The sequence below is a fragment of the Ursus americanus genome, chromosome 2, assembly GCF_024610735.1.
Source record: "Ursus americanus isolate L20-20 chromosome 2, mUrsAme1.1.p, whole genome shotgun sequence".
NCBI lineage: Eukaryota > Metazoa > Chordata > Mammalia > Carnivora > Ursidae > Ursus > Ursus americanus.
Genome location: NC_142128.1, coordinates 85,409,080 through 85,431,956, shown reverse-complemented (window position 1 = coordinate 85,431,956; position 22,877 = coordinate 85,409,080). Strand labels below are relative to the sequence as shown.

Below are 22,877 nucleotides of genomic sequence, written 5' to 3'. Positions count from 1 at the left end.
GGTGGGGGGTTGGAAAAGAGTGGTGGTGTTTAAGGGTACAGACTTGTAATGAGTAATAAATAAACCTGAGATCTGATGCGCAGTATGATGAATATAGATAATAATGTTGTGCTGTAACGTAATGTGATAAATATCACTCCATGGCAGTCATATTGCAATATATAAATGCATCAAAGTAAGCAATACACCTTAAACTTAACACAGTGTTACATGTCACATTTAGTGGAATCATCTGTAGGTTAACAAGGAATTCTTTGAAGCACCAGTTTCTTTCATAGTAAAACCAGAAGGTCTCAGTTGTAAAATGATGCAGTGAGCAACAGGTACTAGCACAACAGCCAACAGAATATCGAAACTTCGCTATTAATAGCTCTGTGCCTTACTGAGGGTTGAATAAGAGTGAAAAGCAAAAGCTCAGTTACTAGTATGTATAGGGTTGATATCTCGTGGAAATAAGAATCTAAAAAGGGTACACGTCTGAATTTGGCTACACATTTGCTCAAAGTGAGCAAAGGGGGTAATATGAGCCTGGGAAAAAGGCACACACAGTACCAAACTTGGACGAAGGAAAGCAAGAAATGAGGGAATGACACAAGATGAAACAAATATACAGCAAGTTAAGAGTAAGAGTTGCTGAATTAAAAGGTTGAAAGGCCTACCAAATTTAACTAGTTCAGTAATTAGCAGGGCCAGCTATCCATTAAGGCTACTCCCAAATCAAAAGATCTCTAGATCTTACAATTCTTAGAATTGAAGTAGGTACCTCCATTAAGCATTTTGTCTCAAACAAAAGTGGTACCAAGTCTTTAAAGGTCCAGGCTTGAAAGAAAATGCCTGATAATGACTGGTACCCAGAACTCAAGTTTAAAAAAAAGTAGATGGACAAAAGATTTGAAGACACTTTACCAAAGAAAATAAATGGATTTCAATAAGCACATGAAAAGATGCTCACTATCATAAATCATTGGGAAAATGGTAAAGAGTAAAATTACATACACACCTATTAAAACAGTATCAGATTCTGGTTGGGATGCAGATCAACAAAACTCAAGTTGCTGGGGAAATCACAAAATTGTAAGGTCATTTTGGAAAACTGGCAGTTTCTGACAAAATACCCTATGACACAATTTCCTAGGTATTGATCCAAGTGAAATGAAAATCTGTTCACACTGACACCTGTGTGTGAATATAGCAGCTTTTTTCAGTCACAAGTTAACTCAAATAGCCTTCCACCCGGTGACTGGATAAACAGCGCATCCACACAAGGGACTACCATTTAGGAATACAAAGGATGAAGTACTGATTAAAAACAACATGGGTGCATCTCAGAAGCCTTAAGTTAAGTGAAAGCCAGCCTCAAGTTTCCATTTAAATTGCCTACTGGAGAAGAAAACCAGGGATTAGCAGACACATCAGTGGATTCTGGGGTGGGGAGCAATGGAATTCATTTCTTGATCATGCTGGTGATTATGTGATCGTGTTTTGACAAAACTCAAAACTGCTTAAAAACAGTTTTGTCTTTCTAGCTTAACCAAAAGGATACCAATTTTTTTTTTTTAAGATTTATTAGCGTGTGGGAGGAAGAGCAGAGGGAGAGACAAGTAGGCTCTGTGCTGAGCTTGGGGCTCAATACCAGGACCCCGAAATCATGACCTGAGCTGAAACCAAGAGTCAGTCACTTAACTGAGCCACCCAGGTGCCCCCAAAAGGTACCAAACCTTTAAAGGAAAAGGCTCTAAAAGAGGGGGTAGGACATACCCATATTTGACCTTTCTGGAAATCCCAGCAGGGAACCATTGATTCCCACTGGTCTTGCAAGGATTATATACTGAGCTAACGCAGTTTCGCCCATAACCATCAGTCTACAGAATTGCAAAAGCCAAAGAAGGATCAGAACTCTAAAAAAACAGCATATTGACATCAGTTTGTAGTTAGGGGCAGTGAGCCACCTCACAGTTGCACAGCTGGTAACAGTTCAAGTTCATGGGGTTATATGCACTGGAGTGGGTTTCATTGGTAAAATAGCCAAAGAACCACTAACTGGGAGGCTGATTGGCCTGTCAGTTCAATCTAAATCAGAAAAGGGCTTTGCACGGCATCACTTACTGGGAGTGGAAGATGTATTTGATTCCTCAGTAGTGAGATATATTCCCCTTAAGGGGAAAGGTAAATTCATCCTGACTCATGGGATGAAAAAGGATGCTTGAAAAGGGCTCCAACAAATGGGTGGGTTAGGGGGAGTTGTCAAAAAGTAGGGACAAAGTGATCCGAAGGTAGGTCAAAACACCATCTAAGGAAATCTGGGTCAACCCTGAAAGAGTCAAAAGATTTCTGTTCTCCCTCAAGGTGATGGTCAAAAGACAAAGGAAAAAGCTTCAGGTTTGTTTTTCAGGTGAACAGGCAAAGACCACAACAGGAAAGTGAAATTCGCCATGTGTGAAGTTCTAATCTGCGCAGTCCCAACTGCCCACTACAGGGCCTAACAAAATCCCAGTGGCGCACAACACTCCAACTCTTAAGCCAGCATTCCTTTGGCCCAGAATGCTGGAATTGCTGGGGTGGCTACACCCAAAGGATCCTTCCTAGTCCTCTCAGGAAGGATGTGGATTATCTTTTGTAAAAGTAAACTGGAAAAGGCTAGTGTAAAATGGTGCCAGAAACTTTGCTGGGATAATCCTCATGGATGCCCCTCATGAAATTATTACTGACTCCTCACTAAGACATGGCCAAGGGCATTAAGTAGAGAGCCCTTCCCCTGTATGACTTTCCTCATCAGTCCCTACTGGCGTGCTTATGATGGCTTCTGCTCAAAATACAATAGGCATACGTACTGAAGAATGAGATTTTAGAACTGTAAGTTCCTCCCCCAAGGATCTTCCATCAAAACAAATGTGTGTTTTGCAAGGTGGAGCTTATGATCCTTAGGTCAACTGAGTTATCTCAATCCAGAGGGGGGATTCAGAAAAGAAAGAGGGAGGCCGACGGAACCCTCAACTCCTGCATTAAACTATCATATAATAAAAAGTATAACAGTAAAAGTATAAAATGAAGATTAGATAAAAAAATCTTAAAGATTACAATTAGAAAAAAAGCAACAACGAAACCTGACATCTCAAAGAAACAGTAAACATGTTTAAAAGAATGTTTCTAAATCAAAAAAACTAGGAAGTCAGAAGAAAGCATCTTCACATATCAGTAAAATTTTTAAAAATAATGGACAAATTAATGTACAAAGTAAAAGATATATAGACTAAGATAAAATCTATATGCATATGTGAAAGTGTGTAGGAATGAAATTTCCTAAAAATCACAACCCATATTAAAAAAAAATAAGAGGGAAGAGGAGAGGGAGGTAACAGCAGAACCAAAACCCAGTAACAACAACCAGAAGCAGCTGAGGGATAAAGATCTGAAAAAACTTCGGGGTTGGGACAGGGGGGTGTTTCTTGCAGAGAGAAGAGATCCTCTGGAAGCTTCTCCCAGGAGGCTCACATCCCTGATGTCACTGGAGCCCCAGCTAGAGGTACGGCTTCCTATGCAAACATACAGTTCAGTGGGCCCTGCACAGATTGACCCTGAGAATCTGGGTAGATTCTCTTCTATTGGAGAGGGTTGCTTTTATCATCATAATGAACCTTGTACACAGTTCAGAAACACAATTTGGAAGTAAAATGAAAGGTAAAATCTTACTAAATATAAAATTTATTGTTTCGTAAAAAATAAATTAACATTTATCATAGAATAGCAAATTAGATTTAATCTAATGTATTAACAAAAGCATAATACACTCTAGTAAATAAGGATTTCCAACTTACTCTATAACTAAATAAGTCAATTAAACACTTGGTTTAGCTAGGGGCAAATATGAATCCCTGCCACCTAATCCCATAAATTCATGCTGCTTCACATTTAAGGGAAAAATCAGTATAGAGGTCTCCCCTGTCCTTCCCATTAGAAATGCACTGAAAAGTGACAAACCCAGGGAAGAAGAGAAGAAACTATATAGCAAGTAGGAGCTGAAGTCAAAATTCTACTTACATTACCTTAGGGCAAGTGGAAGGGAAGTGGTTAAGTTTACCAGGTCTACAGGGAAGACAGCTTGATCATAAAACAGCCCAGGGTAAGATTTCATTTGCGTGGGATGGTAAGCATGGCCATGTCCTAATTCTTTATTGAGGTCTGGAAGTGTTTCTGGTCAGCGACCCATGCTTAGGGTTGCGAGAGATGCTAATGCTGTGCCCCCAGGCCTTCCACAGATGCCAGAGTGGCTCCTGCGCTAAGATGATTTAAAAGATGGCTCTCCTTTCCTTAGACGGACTGGCTCAGTGTCAGGAGTAGAGGTAGGGAGGTATTGTTAACTCCAATGAGTTGAGTCCACAGTTTATCCTACAATGGATGCATTAGGCTTTTTTAGAACCTCAGTGAGATTTTCGGCAATAGGCAATCACCTTCTTGCACCTATGAGACATTTTTTGCAAGTCTCTTGGGTTTGACTCAAAAGGTAGAAGGCTACTCTTATTGTTCTTGAAGACAAATGCGATTCCTTTCAAGTTATATATCAGCATTTAGGTCCTATAGTTGAGCATGTCTTCACACCATCCCCTGTTTTGGGCCTCCATATAGACAGATGCATTGCACTGCTGCATGGAATATTCCATCTCAACCAGTTGGCGGCATCCAATGGTTAACTTTTCCCTAGGGGATAAAGAAATGTTAAATCACTGCAAGACAACTAGTCAGATAAATGAAAAAATCTTAACAGGATAACACTGAGATTTGAAATACATTCTTTGACAGTTGAGAGTTATAGTTTCTGAGTACAGACAAAACAACATAGGGAGATAAGCGCTTAGTGACACAGATTCTCAGACAGTCAACATTGAGAAGATCTTGGTGCAATTCCTAGAATTCAGGAGTAAGAGTTCCCATGGCAGACCTGCTGCAAACAAGCAAAGGTGGATGCTTAAAAATAGACCTTTGCATGGTCTGTGAAGGACTTCTCCCAGCAGGCGATGGGCTGATGTTACAGTGTTGAATCCAAGGATAAGCAATGCTGTAGCCGAGATCACAGATTTTTGTCTTAATCAGGTAGCCTGGAGGATACTAAGAGAAGGCACCTCCTGACAGGAGCAGATAATGGAGAGGAGATAGCAAGTTGACAGAGCTTCAACTCTTAAAAAGAACTCTGAATTAACAAATGAATACTAGCTAATTACTCTGAGCCAGAGGCAGGGAAGCAGGGAGAGAGGGCTAGGACTATGCCTAGCCTGTCTCTCAAAAGCTGACTTGCGCCTACAAACTGGGATCTGTAAGTCATCAAAGCACCGACCCCATTACATCAGGTGTCTAGAGTCCAAATCTCACACAAACCTATTTAAATCTACGGGGAGATGGTCTATATAAGCTCACCAAGAATAGCCAGTGAAGCATCTGGCACATTAGGTGTTGGAGAAATGGCAGGTTTTTAAATGTAAACTACACTGTTATTACTTCCTTGGCTTCTAAGATGCTCTGGGCCATCTCCACTGTGTTGGGGAGGACCACTAGCCACTCTCCCCACTGCCCCCCACTTCAGAACTCAGGAATTAGGACGACAGGTAGGTAGTAGTGATAGCAAAAGGAAACACACCATAGTTTGAGCAGCCTCACTTCCTCAAGATGTGTGGTTTCTCTGACACTGATTAAAAGCTGACTTTTGGTTTTAGTGGCTCTAGTCCTGTTTCCTGTATTTACAGTGCTTAAAATCAATTCTTTATAACTACTCAGAAAATGATTTTTGGAAGACCCTAAGAGAGACCCAAAGAGGAGAGATGTTGTAAAACACACGTCCATTGTAGATTTTCTTCTTGTTCTTAGAAAGAATTTTAGAAAAACTGCATCAAATATTGTCATTATATTAGGTTTCTCATAACTTATCTAACATAACATAAGTAAGTTTTCTCATAAACTTAAAAATGAAACAAAAAGGGCCTATTCCTGCTCGTGGTGATTTATTCCACACATGGGGGGGAAAAAACTCCCTTAGTGCCTAGACTTTGAACCTATTTCTATGTCTTGTCTTCTTTCTTTCTTCCCCTCCTCTCACAGTTAAGAGGTGAGCTCTGTCTCGTCTTTTCATCCTACTGGCATCTGGTTTCTTCATCTGTGTGAGTCAGCATTCTCACAGGGGATTATCACCTACAGACTCTCTCCTGCAGCAAGCTGTCATTGCTGACAGAGGAAAGTGTCATGTGTTTTTTGTCGTGTATGCTTGGTCTCTACTGTATTATGACAGGAATTCTTAAGTTCCTTATCCCCAGGGCTTATATGTAGAACGGCAGCATAGGAGATGTGGGGGCATCTTAATGCCTTTGCGTGCCATTCCGCAGCATTTCCGGTGAGTCATATCATGTTGGCTTTCACCAAGTTGTGAGAACACACAAATGTGAGAAGTTGCCCATTTCGTATCTCTTAATTTCTAGAAAGTTCTTCCTGGGAGCTACGAAAACTACATTTTCTGACATGAGTAGCCTAAACTAAAAAAAAAAAAAAGTCATCTAATAATACAAATATTTCACATCTCTTACAGTGATCCTATTTCTCTTTTGCAAAGTAAATAATCCCAACTCCTAATATGTACTGGAACAGAGCTCAAGATGGAGGTTGCTTCTAGTTCTGTAATTCTATGTTGCTCATGAAATTTCTGCAAAACTTCCAGTTTCTCTACATTGTCCTATCATGGTATCAAACTCGCTTTGACCAAATCTCAGGTCAAAATAAACTGGAAATTTGATCAAATCAATTTAAAAATAATTTTAGTGGTTATTTGATTCATTTCTATGGCTAATTTTGTCAAAATGGCATGGCAGCAGTGAACTTAAGTGATCTAATTACAATATTTGATGCGGTTTTTCCAAAATTCTTTCTAGGTACAAGAAGAAAGTCTATAATGGATATCTGTTTTACAACTCTATGAACTTCTCTATTTATTTGCAGTGTGTATCTCAAATGAAAGAACAATGGAATACAATGTAATGCTAATATAAAAATAGTACATAATAGCTAACATCATATTCAATGGTGAAAGACTAAAAGCTTTCCCCCTAAAATCGAGAACAAGATAAGGATGCCCACATATCACCACTTCTATTCAACACTGTACTGGAAATTCTAGCCAGAACAATTAGGCACAAAACACAAATAATAAGCATAAAAATTATAAACAAAGAAATAAAATTATCTCTATTTACGGATCCTAAAGAATCCACAAAATACCTGTTAGAATAAACGAATTCAATAAAGTTGCAAAATAAAAGATCAACACACAAAAAATCAATTGCATTTCTTTTCCTTTTTTTTAAAGATATTTTATTGAGAGAGCAAGAGCAAGTGGGGGCAGGGGAGAAGGAGAGAGAGAATCTCAAGCAGACTTTGCACTAAGTACAAAGCCCCACACAGGGCTCGATTTCACCACCCTGAGATCATGACCTGAGCCAAAACCAAGAGTCAGATGCTTAACGACTGAGCCACCCAGGTGCCCCAATTGCATTTCTATACACTAGAAATGAACAATTAGAAAAGGAAATGAAGAAAACAATTCCATTTACAATAGCATGAAAAAGATTAAAATACTCAGAAATGAGTTTAACTAAAGAGGCACAAGACTTGTACACTAAAAACCACAAAACATTGCCAAAAGAAATTGAAGACCTAAATTAGTGGCATGCTATGCTTATGGATTGGAAGACAATAATACTCCCCAAAGCAATCTACACAGCCAATGAAATCTCTATCAAAGTCCCAAACTTTTTTACAAAAACTGATCCTAATATTCACATAGAATTGACCCCAAATTGTCAAATCTTGAAAAACAATGTTTAGAGGACTCACATTTCCCAATTTTGAAAACCCAAAATACAAAGCAACTGTAATCAAAACAGTGGTACTGGCATACAGACATACAGACCAATGGAACAAATTTAAGCCCAGAAATAAATCTCACATACATGGTCAAATGATTTTCAACAAGGGTGTCAAGATCATTCAATGGGAAAAAAAACAGTCTCTTCAACGTTTGGTGCTAGGACAACTTGATATCCACATGCAAATGAATGAAGTCAGACCCCTACCTCACATCATATACAATAATTAACTCAAAAATGCATCAATGATCTAACTGTAAGAGCTAAACTATAAAATTCTACGAAAAAACATTCATGAGCTTAGCTTTGGCAGTGGACTCTTAAATATGGTACCAAAAGCCCAAGCAATACAAGAAAAAAACACATAAATTGGACTTCATCAAAATTAAAAACTTGTGTGTGTGTCAAAGGATGCTATCAAAGAAGTGAAAAGAGAATGTACAGAAAGAAAATATTTGCAAATTATATATCTGATAGGGTCTAATACCCAGAACTTGTAACGTGGCAAGCTGCCAGGTGCCAAGGTGGTTAATAAGGATAATAAGCCAAACTGGAAGTAAAATCAACTTTTTTTCATTTACTGTGACACTGCAAACAAGAGACAAAGTTAAAGGTGCCAGTTCCCTAGTTCTCCATTTTTCCTTACAGACAGGCACTGGGTTAGGGCGAGATGAAATGCAGTGCAGACAGGGGACATCATCTCATTGCTGAGGATCCCTAAACTAAGGCTCCCTATCTCTTCATGGACCCAGGGGACTAAGAGGTGGGGGTCTTAGTTCATTCAGGCTGCTCTAACAAAATACCAAGACTGGGTAGCTTATAAACAACAGAAATTTCTCACTGTTCTGGAGACTGGAAGCCCAAGATCAAGGCACCATCATGGTTACATTCGGCAGCCCTCTTTTATAAAAGCATTAATCCCATTCACGAGGGCTCTACCCTCATGACCTAATCACCTCCTAAAGGCCCCCACCTTCTAAGACCATTGCACTGGGCAACAGGATTTCAACATAGGAATTTGGAAGGGACACAAACATTCAGAACATAGCAAAGGAAAAGAGCTAGGAGTAGAAAAGCATTGGGTCAGAGTGGAGAAAAATACCTCAGCCACAGCCTCCAAAAAATTCTCCACCAAAGTGCCTGAGAGCTGCCTCAGCCAAAGCCCCCAATAAGGCGGCCACCAAATGGAAGCTGCCTGGGCTACGAATGCAGACATGCATGTAAGCTCGGGGGCTGGGGGCCTAAGCATTGCCTGCAACTGCCTCCAGAAGAGTGCGATATGCTGGCTGTGTGCCAAATCTGGAACGGGGAAGGCAGCTTTCCCCAGCGGAGCCTGCCAGACAAAGCCTTAGAACTGCCTCGGGTCAGGCCTGGAAGATCACACATAGGATTTGGGCTTGGGGCCAGATTCCTCATAAAGACTTCTTATTATTCAACAACAGCAAGGAAACAACCCACTGAAAAATGGGCAAAGGACTTCGGTAGACATTTCTCCAAAGACGACAAAGAGCCAATAAGCACGTGGAAAGGCGCTCCGCATCATCAGAAATACCAATCAAAACGACGAGATCACACTTCACTCATCTGGGCAGCCGTCATCAAAAAAAAAAAAAAAAAAAAAGAAAAAGAAAATAACAAATTTTGTCAAGGATCCAGAAAAACTGGAACCTGCAGCTATTGCTGGTGGGAAGGTAAAATAGTACAGCTGCTGTGGAAAAAAGGAGTAGCTCCCCAAAAAGTGAAACACAGAATTCCACTCTTAGGTACACGCCCCCCAGATCCGAAGGAATTGGAAGACTTCCAATACTTGTATACAAATGGCAACACTACTCACAACAGCCCAAAAGTGAAAACATCCCAAGGTTCATCAACAGAGGAGTGGATAAACTAAACGGGGCCTGTCCACACAACGGAGTCCCGTTCAGCCATAAAAGCGGGAAATACTGACGCGTGCTTCAACGTAGATGAACCTCAAAAATATCAGGCTAAGTCAAAGAAACCAGATTCTAAAGGTCACGTGTTGCATGATTCTATTTATAAGACACATTCAGAATAGACAAATCCACAGAGGGGAAGCCGATGACGGGTTGCCAGGGCCTGGGGGAAGGGAGGAACGCGGAATGACTGCTGGCTGGGTCTCGAACTTCCCTCTGGGATGACGGGAATGTCTCAGGCCCAGAGAGAGGTGATGACTGCACAAGAGAGTGACTGCACTACATGCAGTAACAAATCTAAAAGCTCTTGACCAAGGCTTTTCGTCTAAAGCTTCTTGGACAGACCAGGTCATTAATGTAATGCAGGGCTTCTCAAACTTGAACGCTTCCCGGAGGGATGGACGACACGGACGGCCGTGCGCCACCCTCCGGAGTTTCTGATGCAGAAGGGCCAGGGTGGAGCCTTCCGGTCTGCGTTTCTTGCAAGTTCCCAGGTGATGCTGACGCCCAGGTGCAGGAACTGCACGTCAGTGAACTACAACTTGAAGGTAAACTACCATGGAGTTGATTCCTGGCGTCGGAAAGCAGTCATTCCCAAAAGCCCTGCCACAAGGAAAAGCGAGCGGGACTCCCAGGCTGGGTTAGGCGGCACACTGTTCGGATATGCCAGTTACTTCACGACGCCGATGTCACCAACTAACTTGCATTTCACACAGAAAAAATGACCTTAGAGGCTTGCCTCGCCCACACGCTAGAACTCACAGCTCGAGAGCTCTCAAGGCAAACAAAGCGAATTGCATAGTGCTGCTAACTTACTTCTCATATGTATAAAAGCTATCACCCAGGATACTTGTTTGGTCATCTCTTTGATAGTCTTGTTAATCTCCCATCCTGGCTTTTCTAGGCCAGCTCCTTGGCCGCACAGGGTAAGCGGCAGCACAACCCCAGAAGCTCTGTGGAAGACTCCACGAACTCCAGAAGACAAAACACAAACTATTTATAGATATAAACACCAAGGTTCTATCTGCTGGGTCATGGAACTCAACGTTTGATCAAAGCCATTTGCACTCTGAAACCTTATTTCCTTGCTTTATCAGAACTTAGTTTTCTGTTCTAGAGCTATTTAATTAAATGTGGTGTTGGGCACATCAACAGTCTCCTCCTTCACAACGAACACTTTATACATTAAAAAGAAAACAACAGATTAGTAAATTCAGACGATGTAAGTAACCATATTCCTCAGCATTCCCCAAAGGAGTCAGCTATCTGCAAGTTAAGTCATCCTTCTATTTTCACCTCCGTGTCCAGGAAAGCTCTGCCACCTTTCATCTGGTGCGTCTGGCCCCATGCCTAGTATGAGCCACAGAAACCAAAAGAACCTCTCTCTTTTGGCAGCTTATGTGAAAACCACGAGCACACCTGAGGCAAGTAGGAGAGCTACTGGTCACTATGGAGACAGCACATAATTTCAAAACAAACAACAGAGTAACAAATCCAAGAGCTCTTCACCAAAAGCCTGCTAAGCAGCAATCACCATTTTTCTATGCATTCAAAATATTAGATATATTTCATTTCTCTTCAAAACATCCTTCTGGGTGTAAGAGGGAGCTTATTAATCGATATCATAGTTCGAATCCCTGGCAAAATAAGTAACAAGAAGACAAAGAAGAAAAAACCAACTGCAACTACTTTAACTCTGAATATTTGGTGTGGGTACCAACCCCACAAAAAACCTCCCAACTATTCCAACAGTAAAGTGAAGTCAAAATAATTTTAGACGTCAAATTGGAACTGTCCTACAAGGGACTCTGACCTCCAAGTTATTCACAGTGAGCTTTCTAAACCTTCACAAATATGGTCAAGGTTGGGGTGCCTGGGTGGCTTGGTTGGTTAAGTGCCCAACTCAAAAATATTGACCAAGGCTGGCAGACATCATATAAGTTTTAATTTTAATTGCAGTTAGTTAACATACAGTGTAATATTAGTTTCAGAAGAACAATTTAGTGCTTCAACACTTCCATACATCACCCAGTGCTCATCACAACAAGTACACTCCAACCTCATCACATATTTAACCCATCCCCCCACTGTCTCCCCTCTGGTGACCGTGAGTGTGTTCTCTATAGTTAAGAGTCTGTTTCTTGGTTTGTCTCTTTTTCCTGTTGCTCATTTGTTTCTTAAATTCCACATCTGAGTGAAATCACATGGTATTTGTCTTTCTCTGACTGACTTATTTCACTTAGCATTATACTCTCTAGATCCATCCATGGCATTGCAAATGGCAAGATTTCACTCTTTCTGATGGCTGAGTAATATTCCATTGTGGAAGGTTTTATATATATATCTTCTTTACCCATTCATCTATTGATGGACACCGAGGCTGTTTCCATAGCTTGGCTATTGTAAATAATGCTGCAATAAACACAGGGGTGCATGTATTCCTCCTTTGAATTAGTGACCTTGTATTCTTTGGGTAAATACCCAGTAGTGCAATTACTGGATCATAGGGTAGCTCTATTTTTAACTTTTTGAGGAACCTCCATACTGTTTTCCACAGTGGCTGCACCAGTTTCCATTCCCACCAACAGTGCACAAGTGTTGCTTTTTCTCGACACCCTCATCGACACCTGATTTGTTTCTTGTATTTTTTATTTTAGCCATTCTGACAGGTGTGAGGTGGCATCTCATAGTTTTGATTTGCATTTCCCTGAGTGATGTTCGGCATCTTTTCATGTGTCTGATGGCCATCTGTATGTCTTCTTTGGGGAAATGTCTGTTCATATCTTCTGCCCATCTTTTAATTGGATTATTTGGTTTCTAGGTATTAAGTTTTATAAGTTCTTTATATATTTTGGATACTAACACCTTATCGGATACGTCATTTGCAAATATCTTATCCCATTCAGTAGGCCGTATTTCAGTTTGGTTGATTGGTTCTTTTGATGTCAGAATCTTTTTATTTTGATGTAGTCCCAATAATTTATTTTTGCTTTTGTTTCCCTTGCCTCAGGAGACATATCTAGAAAAACATTGCTGAAGCCAATGTCAGAGAAATTACTGCCTGTGCTCTTTTAGGATTTTTATGGTTTCCTCTCTCACATTTAGGTCTTTAATCCATTTTGAATTTACTTTTATGTATAGTGTAAGAAAGTGGTCCAGTTTTCCCAACACCCATTTGTTGATGAGACTTTTTCCCATTGGACATTTTTTCTGCTTTGTCGAAGAGTAATTGACCATATAGTTGTAGGTTCGTTTCTGGGTTTTCTACTCTGTTCCAGTGATCTATGTGTCTGTTTCTGTGCCAGTACCATACTGTCTTGATCACTAAGCTTTGTGATATAACTTGAAGTACGAAACTGTGATTCCTCCAGCTTTGCTTTACTTTTTCAAGATTGCTTTGGTTATTCGGGGTCTTTTGTGGTTCCATACAAATTTTGCTTGTTCGAGCTCTGTGAAAAATGATGCTGGTAATAGAGATTGTGTTAAATGTGTAGGCTGCTTTGGGTAATATAGATATTTGAACAATATTGGTTCTTTCAATACATGAGCGTGGAATGTCTTTCCATTTCTTTGTGTCATCTTCAATTTCTTTCATCAGTACTTTATAATTTTCAGAGTACAGGTCTTTCACCTCTTTGGTGAGGTTTATTCCTAGGTACCTTATGGTTTGTGGTGCAACTGTAAATGGGACTGTTTTCTTAATTTCTCTTTCTGCTGCTTCATTTTTAGCGTATAGAAATGAAACAGATTTCTGTATATTGATTTTGTCTCCTGTGACTTTACTAAATTCATTTATCAGTTCTAGCAGTTTTTTGGTGGAATCTTTTGGGCTTTCTATATATAGTGAAAGTTTGACTTCTTCCTTGGTGATTCAGATGCCTTATATTTCGTTCTGTTGTCTGACTGCTGTGGCTAGGACTTTCAGTACTATGTACTATGTTTAATAAAAGTGCCTTGTTCTGGGGCGCCTGGGTGCCTCAGTCAGTTAAGCTGCTGCCTTCAGCTCGGGTCATGATCTTGGGGTCCTGGGACTGAGGCAAGCATCTGGCTTCCTGCTCAGCAGGGAGCCTGCTTCTCCCTCCCCCTCTGCCTGCTCATCCTTAAGCACGCGCGTGAGCTCGCACGCGTTCTCTCGTTCTCTCTCTCTCTCTCTCTCTCTCTCTCTCGTGCTCTCAAATTAGTAAAATCTTTAAAAAAAAAAAAAAAAGTGTCTTGTTCCTGACCTCAGCGGTAAAGCTCTCAGTTTCTCCCCCACTGAGGATGATATTAGCTGTGGGTATTTCATAGATAGCCTTTGTTATGTTGAGGTATGCTCCCTCTAAAGCTACTTTGTTGAGTTTTTATCATGAATGGATGTTGTACTTTGTCAATTGCTTTTTCTGTGCCTATTGAAATAACCATATGGTTCTTATCCTTTCTCCTATTGATGTGATGTATTCAGTTGATTTGTGAATACTGAACCACCCTCACAACCTGGGAATAAATCCGTGATCGTGGTGATTTTTTTTTTTAAGATCTTATTTTCCCTTTGACAGAGAGCACAAGCAGGGAGAGCTGCAGGCAGAGGGAGAGGGAGAAGCAGGCTCACCGAGCAGAGAGCCCAATGTGGGACTTGATCCCAGGACCCTGGGATCATGACCTGAGCCGAAGGCAGGCGCCTAATGACTGAGCCACCCAGGCACCCCGGTGAACGATTTTTTTAATGTATTGTTGAATTTGACAGATGTTTTATCTACCTATCTATCTATCTATCTATCTATCTATTTATTTATTTATTTATTTATTTATTTATTTATTTATTTATTTAATGGAGGGGGCAGAGAGAGAGAGAATGAGCAAGCTGGAGGGGGGAGGTAGGCAGGGGATAGAATCTTAAGCAGGCTCCACGCCCAGCACAGAGCCCAACGTGGGACTGGATCTCACGACCCTGAGATCATGACTTGAGTGGAAATCAAGAGTTGGATGCTTAACCACCTGAGCCACCCAGGTGCCCCAACAGATGTTATATTTTTGACACAAATCTCTTGTACACAAACCTTTAAATGTGGCCTATCTGTAAAGACCTATAATAAGAGTATAACTGATTGACATTCTGAAGATAAAGGTAAAAAAATCATTTCACCCCCAGCTACTACAGGCTATGCATGCCCAATGGTTTTAGATTTTCTTGGAAAACTTAATCTAATGAGTAAGTGAGCTTTCATAGCTGTACTTAGTAACAGTTGTGCATAATTATCAATCTTTGTGTCCTGATACCAAATAAACTTATCAATCTAGAGTTTAACAGTAGATGCAGTTTGAGAGTTAACACTCACTGTACCTGCTCATAAAATTTTATAGCAATGCAGACACATGTGTAAGTTAAAAATAGCAAATGAGTTGCGGGTCAGTGACAGCAGTGGCGTATTACACAGCAGTGAAAGGACAGTCAGGTCTGCTACGGCACCTGTTTTGAACACATGAACTCGTTCCAACACCACTGATATATTAAAGAACAACTTGAGCACAACGCAAATTTCACATTTTCTTATATATAATTTCAGAGGAACAGAGGAAACGACCCAGCTAAACCGAGCTACTTAGGAATACACAAAACACACACATGCACACCCTTGAAACATGTACCAGAACCTCACTCACATCGGGTGTTGCAACTTTACATTCAATTTCAGATAAGCTTCCTTCCACCGCATGATACTGACCCACAAGCTGCAACCCTTCCAGGGACCACTTCCACACGCCAACTTCAGCTCGTTTTCAACGAAAACAGTCAGATTTATGGTCACATTTACATATTTCTTCACCATTTAACATGTGTAAAACTGATGCCATTTTGATTAGGTCCCTATCCTCTTTTTAAATGTATCTCTTAGTAAGTTTTTGAGTGATGTGCCTCAGACCCATTTTTTCCATGAGCCTTTCTCTTGCGTGATTTTGCATAGCACAGAGGTGATATTTAGCAACGAATATGTCATGTCACAGTAGGACTGACTGTAAACCAACCACTGCTCCATGCCTCCACATGATGAATCTCAACGTTGAGTCAAAAAAGAATGGTGAGAAGGGGAGTATGAGACCGGAGGGCAACACTGACAGTGTTAAGTGGGTTTTTGTTCCTTATGAATTTGTTTGCCTGGCTCAGGACTGGAGGGCTTCACACGTACACCCTGTGTATTAAAGAATCAGATCTATACTGCTTCCCCTTTCTTGTTACATATGAATGCTGTACACTAAATTATTTTTTAAAAGAATATATGTGATACCATTAAGTACAAAAGCAGGTGAAATTAATCAACATGGTTTTATTGATACATACACCCATAAAGATGAGAATTACAAACACAAAACCTCTAAGGAGAGGCTGGAAGAGAAGACATGCATAGGGATGGATAAAGGTGTATTTTGTCAACTGAATGATAGGCATGAGTATTTTTTGTACTAGTTTGTCTTCAAAACATGGTCTGGGGAAAATAAGTCAAAGGGTCATGAGGTCAAAGAGGTCAAAGCTATTTTCATAATAATACTAAGACATGATTTGCCTTTTGCATTCTCATTCTTGCAAGAATGTACAATAGTTTTCTAGCGATACATGACATGTAATTATCAAAAGACTAAATTCAAAAGCAGCTATCAGAACCCATCTGTCTTCCATGAAGACAGACATTAAGAGATTTGCAAAAATGTAGAATCTCACTCTTTTTGATTGGGAAAAATTATTTTCATAATTATATGCTCCTTACTTTAACATGTAATTACTTATTATTTTGAAATGAATATTTTGTAAATTTTCAATTCTGATTTCTAATATAGAAAATATAGATAGATATGACCTACTTAAACAAAAGGTCTTCAGGGTCTTTAACAATTTTGTAAAATATAAAGGAGTCTTGAGGCCAAAAAAATTGAGAACCACTTTAAACCTTATACCTGTATTTATACATACACACACACACACACACACACACACATACACACACACGCTCTTTTTGTATGTATGAACTATTTCATATTAATAAAGGTAAAAAAAATCATAGTGTACTGCAGACATAAAAAGAATCCTTTGTCAGCAAACCAAGTGGTGCTGTGTACGGTAAAAGCTTATGACAACGACATTATCTGTAATACAGATGGGACTTACCGATACTCAGACTGTGACACACAATCATAAAGTTCCTGGGCAGTGAATTGGACATTTCTATTTACCTGAAAAGAACCAAGATGTAGTTATTAAAAATGCATATGAAGTCAAATGAGCAGTAAGAGCACAAGTAGAGTGACTCATACTCTGAGGGAACAGAATGTCCAGTTTCTAGTGTTTGCATGAAAAGAACAATCACAAGTTCAGTGATTGCAGTGTTTTACACAACACTGAACTGTGTGTAAAAATACTCGTCCTCATGTTACAACTTAATCTGTTCACAGAACCAGAAGAAGTGATCCAGGGTGTGGGGTTATGGGAATCTCAACGAAGCAGATAATCACTCTGTAGACAAGTGGAAAGAAAAAAATGTGTACTCCATGCAATGCTAAGTTTCACTCCTACGGGCTCTTATCAATAGATTCAGGCTTCAATGAGCCTAGAGTTTTAGAAGATTTCTAAAGCATGTATTCAATATTTCTTTTCTAAAAGAAGCAAATGTTAAAAAGTTAAAATAACTCTATATTTAAAGGACTGGAGTAGATTTGGAATCATAGAGGTAGATGATTTTAAAAGCAGAAGTAGCCACATCTTGTTTATATCCTGAACATTAGAAATAATTCAAGCTGAAAGAAAAAATTAAGCATTCAACTTTAACAACATTTGAATACTATGGCTGACCCTGCAAAAATTATTACTGAAGAATCTTCACTTTCATTTAAATACTAAGTTAATTTTTTTAAAAAGTTTAATTTACAGACATTTTCTAAAGAAATGTCTTTTTCAGCCTATCAAGGTCCAAAAATTTTAACTAATATGTTTAACTTCATAACATAATTCAGAGATATAATTTACAATAGTATAAATATAAAAGTCCTTTGTCACACAAAGACTCGTCATGGCACACATGTGGAGACACAGTGATGGAATCCTGTATTTCTTGAGGCTATATTCTACTTATGTGCAGGGAAAAATCTGGATATTAATAAATTCTTTTTATCAGATAACAAATAGCACAGTGCCTAAATTTCCAGAAATTCTGAATTAGTGATGGAAAACTAAATGAGACTATTTTCTGTTCAATTTACTTAAAAAATATTTAAATAATTGGTATAAACTTTTTGGTGAGGAAATTATCATATTGTGTAGAAAATGTTTCATTCACTAAAGGTTAAAAATACACAGGTTTTTTTTTAAGATTATTTATTTATTTTAGAGAGAGAGAGAGGGAGAGCGCATGTGACTGTGCAAGCAGGGGTAGGGGCAAAGGGAGAGGGAGAGAGAGAAACACAAGCAGACTCCATACTGAGTGTGTAACCCAATGCAGGGCTTGATCTTATGACCCTGAGATCATGACCTGAGCCAAAACCAAGAGTTGGATGGACACTCAACCAACTGAGCCACCCAGGTGCCCCCATAGTTTTTATTTATTTATTTTTTCAAGATTTTATCTATTTATTTGTCAGAGAGAGTGAGTACACAAGCAGGGGGAGCGGCAGGCAGAGGGAGAAGCAGGCTCCCCGCTAAGCAGGGAGCCCAGTGCGAGACTCAATCCCAGGACGCTGGGATCATGACCTCAGCTGAAGGCTGATGCTTAAACAACTGAGCCACCCAGGCATCCCATCCCCCCAAAGTTTTTAAATACAACATTTTAAATCTATATAATCCTAAATTTTGCTTAAAAGTAGGATTATATGTTTAATGTTATTTAATTATATATAATAGTTAATATTATATTTAATGACTGTATAAAATTGGTATGTAATTATAATTAATTTTTTAGGTACTTTATAATTTTTATTAAAAGAACTAGAAATGTTTAAGATATACATTTAGAGTTAGACTGTCAACCAGTACAATTCCTTTTTCTTAAAGTGTTCTACTCTCATGTCAACAAGACCCTGATATTTTCACTATTGTCCCAATATCCAGGACCTATAATGTATGCAAACTTAAGGCCAGCAAATGTCAACAACCTTGCAGATGTTTGAGCAAAGGATGAAGGAAATAATCTGTTCTCTATCAACTGTTGAGAAAAATCAGCTTAAGAAGTGGTTTTGAACCTGATGTGAATAAAAAACATGAATACAAAATAGTTCCTTAAGCCTTTAGATTTTTAAGAGAAAAAAGTATCTAGATGCAGCGTTAGTTTTAAAAGCAATCACCACATACATTTAGACACTCCTCCCAGACCACAAGTGAGGTGTGACGGTGGTGTGGCTCCAGGTCACGGTGGGTGACTTAAAAAGTTGGCAGATTTTAAAAAGTTGGACTCCATAAGAAATGTGAGACCTGAATATATGTCACATTCCTTCATTTGGAGCATTTAAAAACGTACACACACACTTGAAAAGAAAGAACATACAGGAACATGGGCAGAGAAACGAAGATCACCAGAGCGCTCTCCCTGGCTCAGCGCCCACGAGGAAAGCTCGCAAGTTAAGTCACCAAACACGCCAGAGCCGCACCACAAGCCTCAGCTCTCACACCGAGGGTGTGTCCTGCTGCCACACAGGAAACCAATCACAGCTTTCCTTCTCACTAACCCCCGGTTCTCACAGGCGGCTCTTTCTCCCCGGGGGCCACCTGGGTCTGTGAGCTGAGTGGGGCGGCAGGGTATTTTCGGTTGTCACAGGGACTCAGATATTGGGATTTAGTACGTGAGGAGCGGCAATGCTGAACAGCGGGCAGAGTTCCACACAATGGAGAAATGACCCGTCCCGAAATGACAACCGTGCCCCTAGTGAGAAACAATTCTGTGTGGGAGAAAGTGTGTTATTTTAGGACTCCATGTTTTTATTTTATGAATGAAAGAAAAAATTTGATCTTTGACAAACTTCCGTGGCCTTTAAAAAATTAAAGCAAATGCCAGTTAAATAGCATCCGGATGGTTTTAGACCTCTATCGTGTTTATTTATAGTAAAACTTGTTTATGGTAGAAATATGATAAGCATTTTAAAATATTTCTCATACCTCATACTTGATTAGGAAGTTATAGAGAGTCTCAACATCTTGATAATTACTGTTAGGGGCCAAAATCCTAAAAAATAAAATAAAAACAAAGGAATGGGAATGAATGATTTAAAAAAATAATACCTTAAACTTTTCTTTAAAACATATCCATACTGTGAGATCATTTATTGTATGATCACTTTAATTCAACAGAGATCAATTTATTAAAATATTTTTATTTATACTGATACATCACTATTTAACCAACAACCATAAGCATTCTTACATGAAATTCACCTTTTGAGCTACAATAATACAGATTTCTCAAAAGGTGGACAGAAATGTGACGCGCACTTATACTTCACACCTTTTAAGCAGCAGGTAATGCTTGAAGAGTTCCCACAGAAATGTTCAACCAATCCCAGTGGACAACTGAATAAACTATCAGACACATAAAAGAAATCCTAATAAAAGATTTCTGACTAAATTCAAATAATACTGTTTGAACTATCAGCCTAGCATAGTATGAAAGAGCGTGAGTAAACAGAGCATATCAATCCCGGAGAATAACACTGAGTCATAAAAGTAACAATGGAAAGTAACATAAATGACATAAAAATATAAATATATAAATAAAACACAAATGGAAACGAGGAAAAAAATAAAAATAAAGAAGAAATGGAAGAACATATTTCTCCATCTAGCAGTAGACTGTTAACTCTTACTTTCTTATACTATGGATTTCTTAATCCTTTCAGGATGAAGGTTTTTTTGGTTTTCTTTTTTTGCTTTTGAAAAAAGAAAAAGTGTTTTTTTTTATTTTGGTATAGTGATGATGAGCCATGCCTGCCTGCCTGGGTTTTCCAGCTGTGTGACCCTGAGTGAGTTCTATGTGACTTATTTTCCTTTACCTGTTAAATGAGCATGGTAGTAGTCCTTACTTCATAGGATTCTCACCAGAATTAAATGAGTTCCTTAAGAAAAGTCTTTAGAATTACAGTGTCTGACATACAGCCAGCACTACATATATTATCAAATATAATAGTAACAATAACAACTATTATCATCTAATAGTTTCAAGCCACAGAATAACTGCATGATGATCTAACTAATGAGAAATCAAACCACCTCAATTCACTCTTAAAATACAAATGCCTTGGCCTGGGTGGCTCAGTCGGTTAAGCATCTGCCTTCAGCTCAGGTCATGATCCCAGGGTTCTGGGATCGAGCCCAGTGTTGGGCTCCTTGCTCAGTGGGGAGCCTGCTTCTCCCTCTGCCTCTGCTGCTCCCCCTGCTTGTGCTCTCTCACTCTCTCTCACATAAATAAATAAAATCTTAAAAAAAAATACAAATACCTTTTAATTACAATGTCGCTAGGTCCTCACATCCTTGCTAATGCTTGACAACTTCGGACTTTACAGTTAACTGATCTCAATTACCTTAATCAGATCTTTAAACTATTTGGCTTTTATTAGACTTGTGGGAAAGCTTTTATAATAATTTTTCAGGACATAGTCAAATTTTTAAAGGGGCTGTACTCTGGGAGGAGACACATACAGAATACAAAAAATAGTAGTTTCATGGAAAAACTTTTCACCCAACAAGTAATTTTAAAATACAAATAATCTCCTAACCAAAAAAAGAGAAAAAAAAAAAAGATGGGGGGGAGGATAATACATTAGAGAGAGTCCATAAATAATTCACTTAAGAAAATGAAAAGAGGGGCGCCTGGGTGGCGCAGTCGTTAAGCGTCTGCCTTCGGCTCAGGGCGTGATCCCAGTGTTCTGGGATCGAGCCCCACATCAGGCTTTGCTAGGAGCCTGCTTCTTCCTCTCCCATTCCCTCTGCTTGTGTTCCCTCTCTCACCTGCTGTCTCTCTCTGTCAAATAAATAAATAAAATCTTTAAAAAAAAAAAAAAAGAAAAAAGAAAATGAAAAGAAAGCAATCTAGGTAAGTTGAACTAATCTTTCAGAAAGGCAATGGAAAAAAATGGGGTATCATAATTTTGTAATCAAATGTAAACCAACTATCAGCGATGTGGAATAATTTACATCTCTTCATTTTTCTAGTTTTGGATTATTTCCATAAAAGAGGATTAGGAAATTAGACATAACAAGATGTTTTATATTAAAAGCCTTATAAATTCCAAGCTAATATCGCAAAAGAAAGTAGTTTTCCAGAGAATAAAATGAACATCTCTGTCCTGAAATACTTCACAGGAAAATTGGTTTAATGGTAAACTAGTCATTTATCTATAGCAACAAGTCATACCTAAAGTAAGGAATAAAGAAAATAATTACATCATTCTAGTTTTCCAATTTTTTCAAAAATTATACACTCTCAACCTAGTTTTGTTTTTTTTTTTTTAATAATTTTACTGAGGTACAGTTTACATACTATAAATTCACTCATTTTAACAACACAGTGATTTTTAGTAAGTTTACAGAACTGTACAACGATCCCCACAATCCAGTTTCAGAGCATCTCCTTCACACAAAACAGATGCCTACAGCTCATTTGCAGTCACTTTCTGTTCTCACCTCCAATCCCAGCTCCAGGCAACCACTAATCTACTTTTTGTCTCTAGAGTGTTTTCAGTCTGTAAGTTCTTTTCCTCTTATCATCACAAAGCACAGTTGTCTCTATAAATAATATCCTACTCTAATACAGAGTCCAGTCGATGAGTCAAAATCTAGTGGAGAGTGGCTAAACCTCAGAATGTATCTGGTAAGTAAAAAAGCAAGATGCATAGTAAAGATGCCCAAGAGCAGAACAAGAAACCCTTTATTCTCTCATCCAACAAATATTTGGGACCTACTACGAGCCAAGCACTGTTCCAGACCCTTGGATACATTAGTGAACAAAAAGGCAAAGAGGCATAGACCAAAGCATCATAATTCTAAAGAGCTTATGAAAGAAAAAAAAAAAAAATCCTGACCAAGCACAGGAAG

General features: G+C 39.0%; 1 protein-coding gene across 2 annotated transcripts in view; it reads right to left on the bottom strand.

Moving 5' to 3' along the window:
• Positions 1-3,302: 3,302 nt before the first annotated feature.
• Positions 3,303-22,877, bottom strand: part of SWT1 (SWT1 RNA endoribonuclease homolog) — a 108,743-nt gene continuing 89,168 nt past the window's right edge. The window contains exons 16-18 of one of the 2 annotated variants that reach the window (XM_087858416.1): positions 19,947-20,013; positions 16,974-17,038; positions 3,303-4,695 (exon numbers count right to left, since the gene is read on the bottom strand). In XM_087858416.1, coding sequence (XP_087714542.1) covers positions 4,566-4,695; positions 16,974-17,038; positions 19,947-20,013 — 262 coding nt within the window. In that variant the 3' untranslated portion in view covers positions 3,303-4,565. The remainder of the gene's footprint in view (positions 4,696-16,973; positions 17,039-19,946; positions 20,014-22,877) is intronic. The other variant, XM_045811495.2, reaches the window with a different exon arrangement.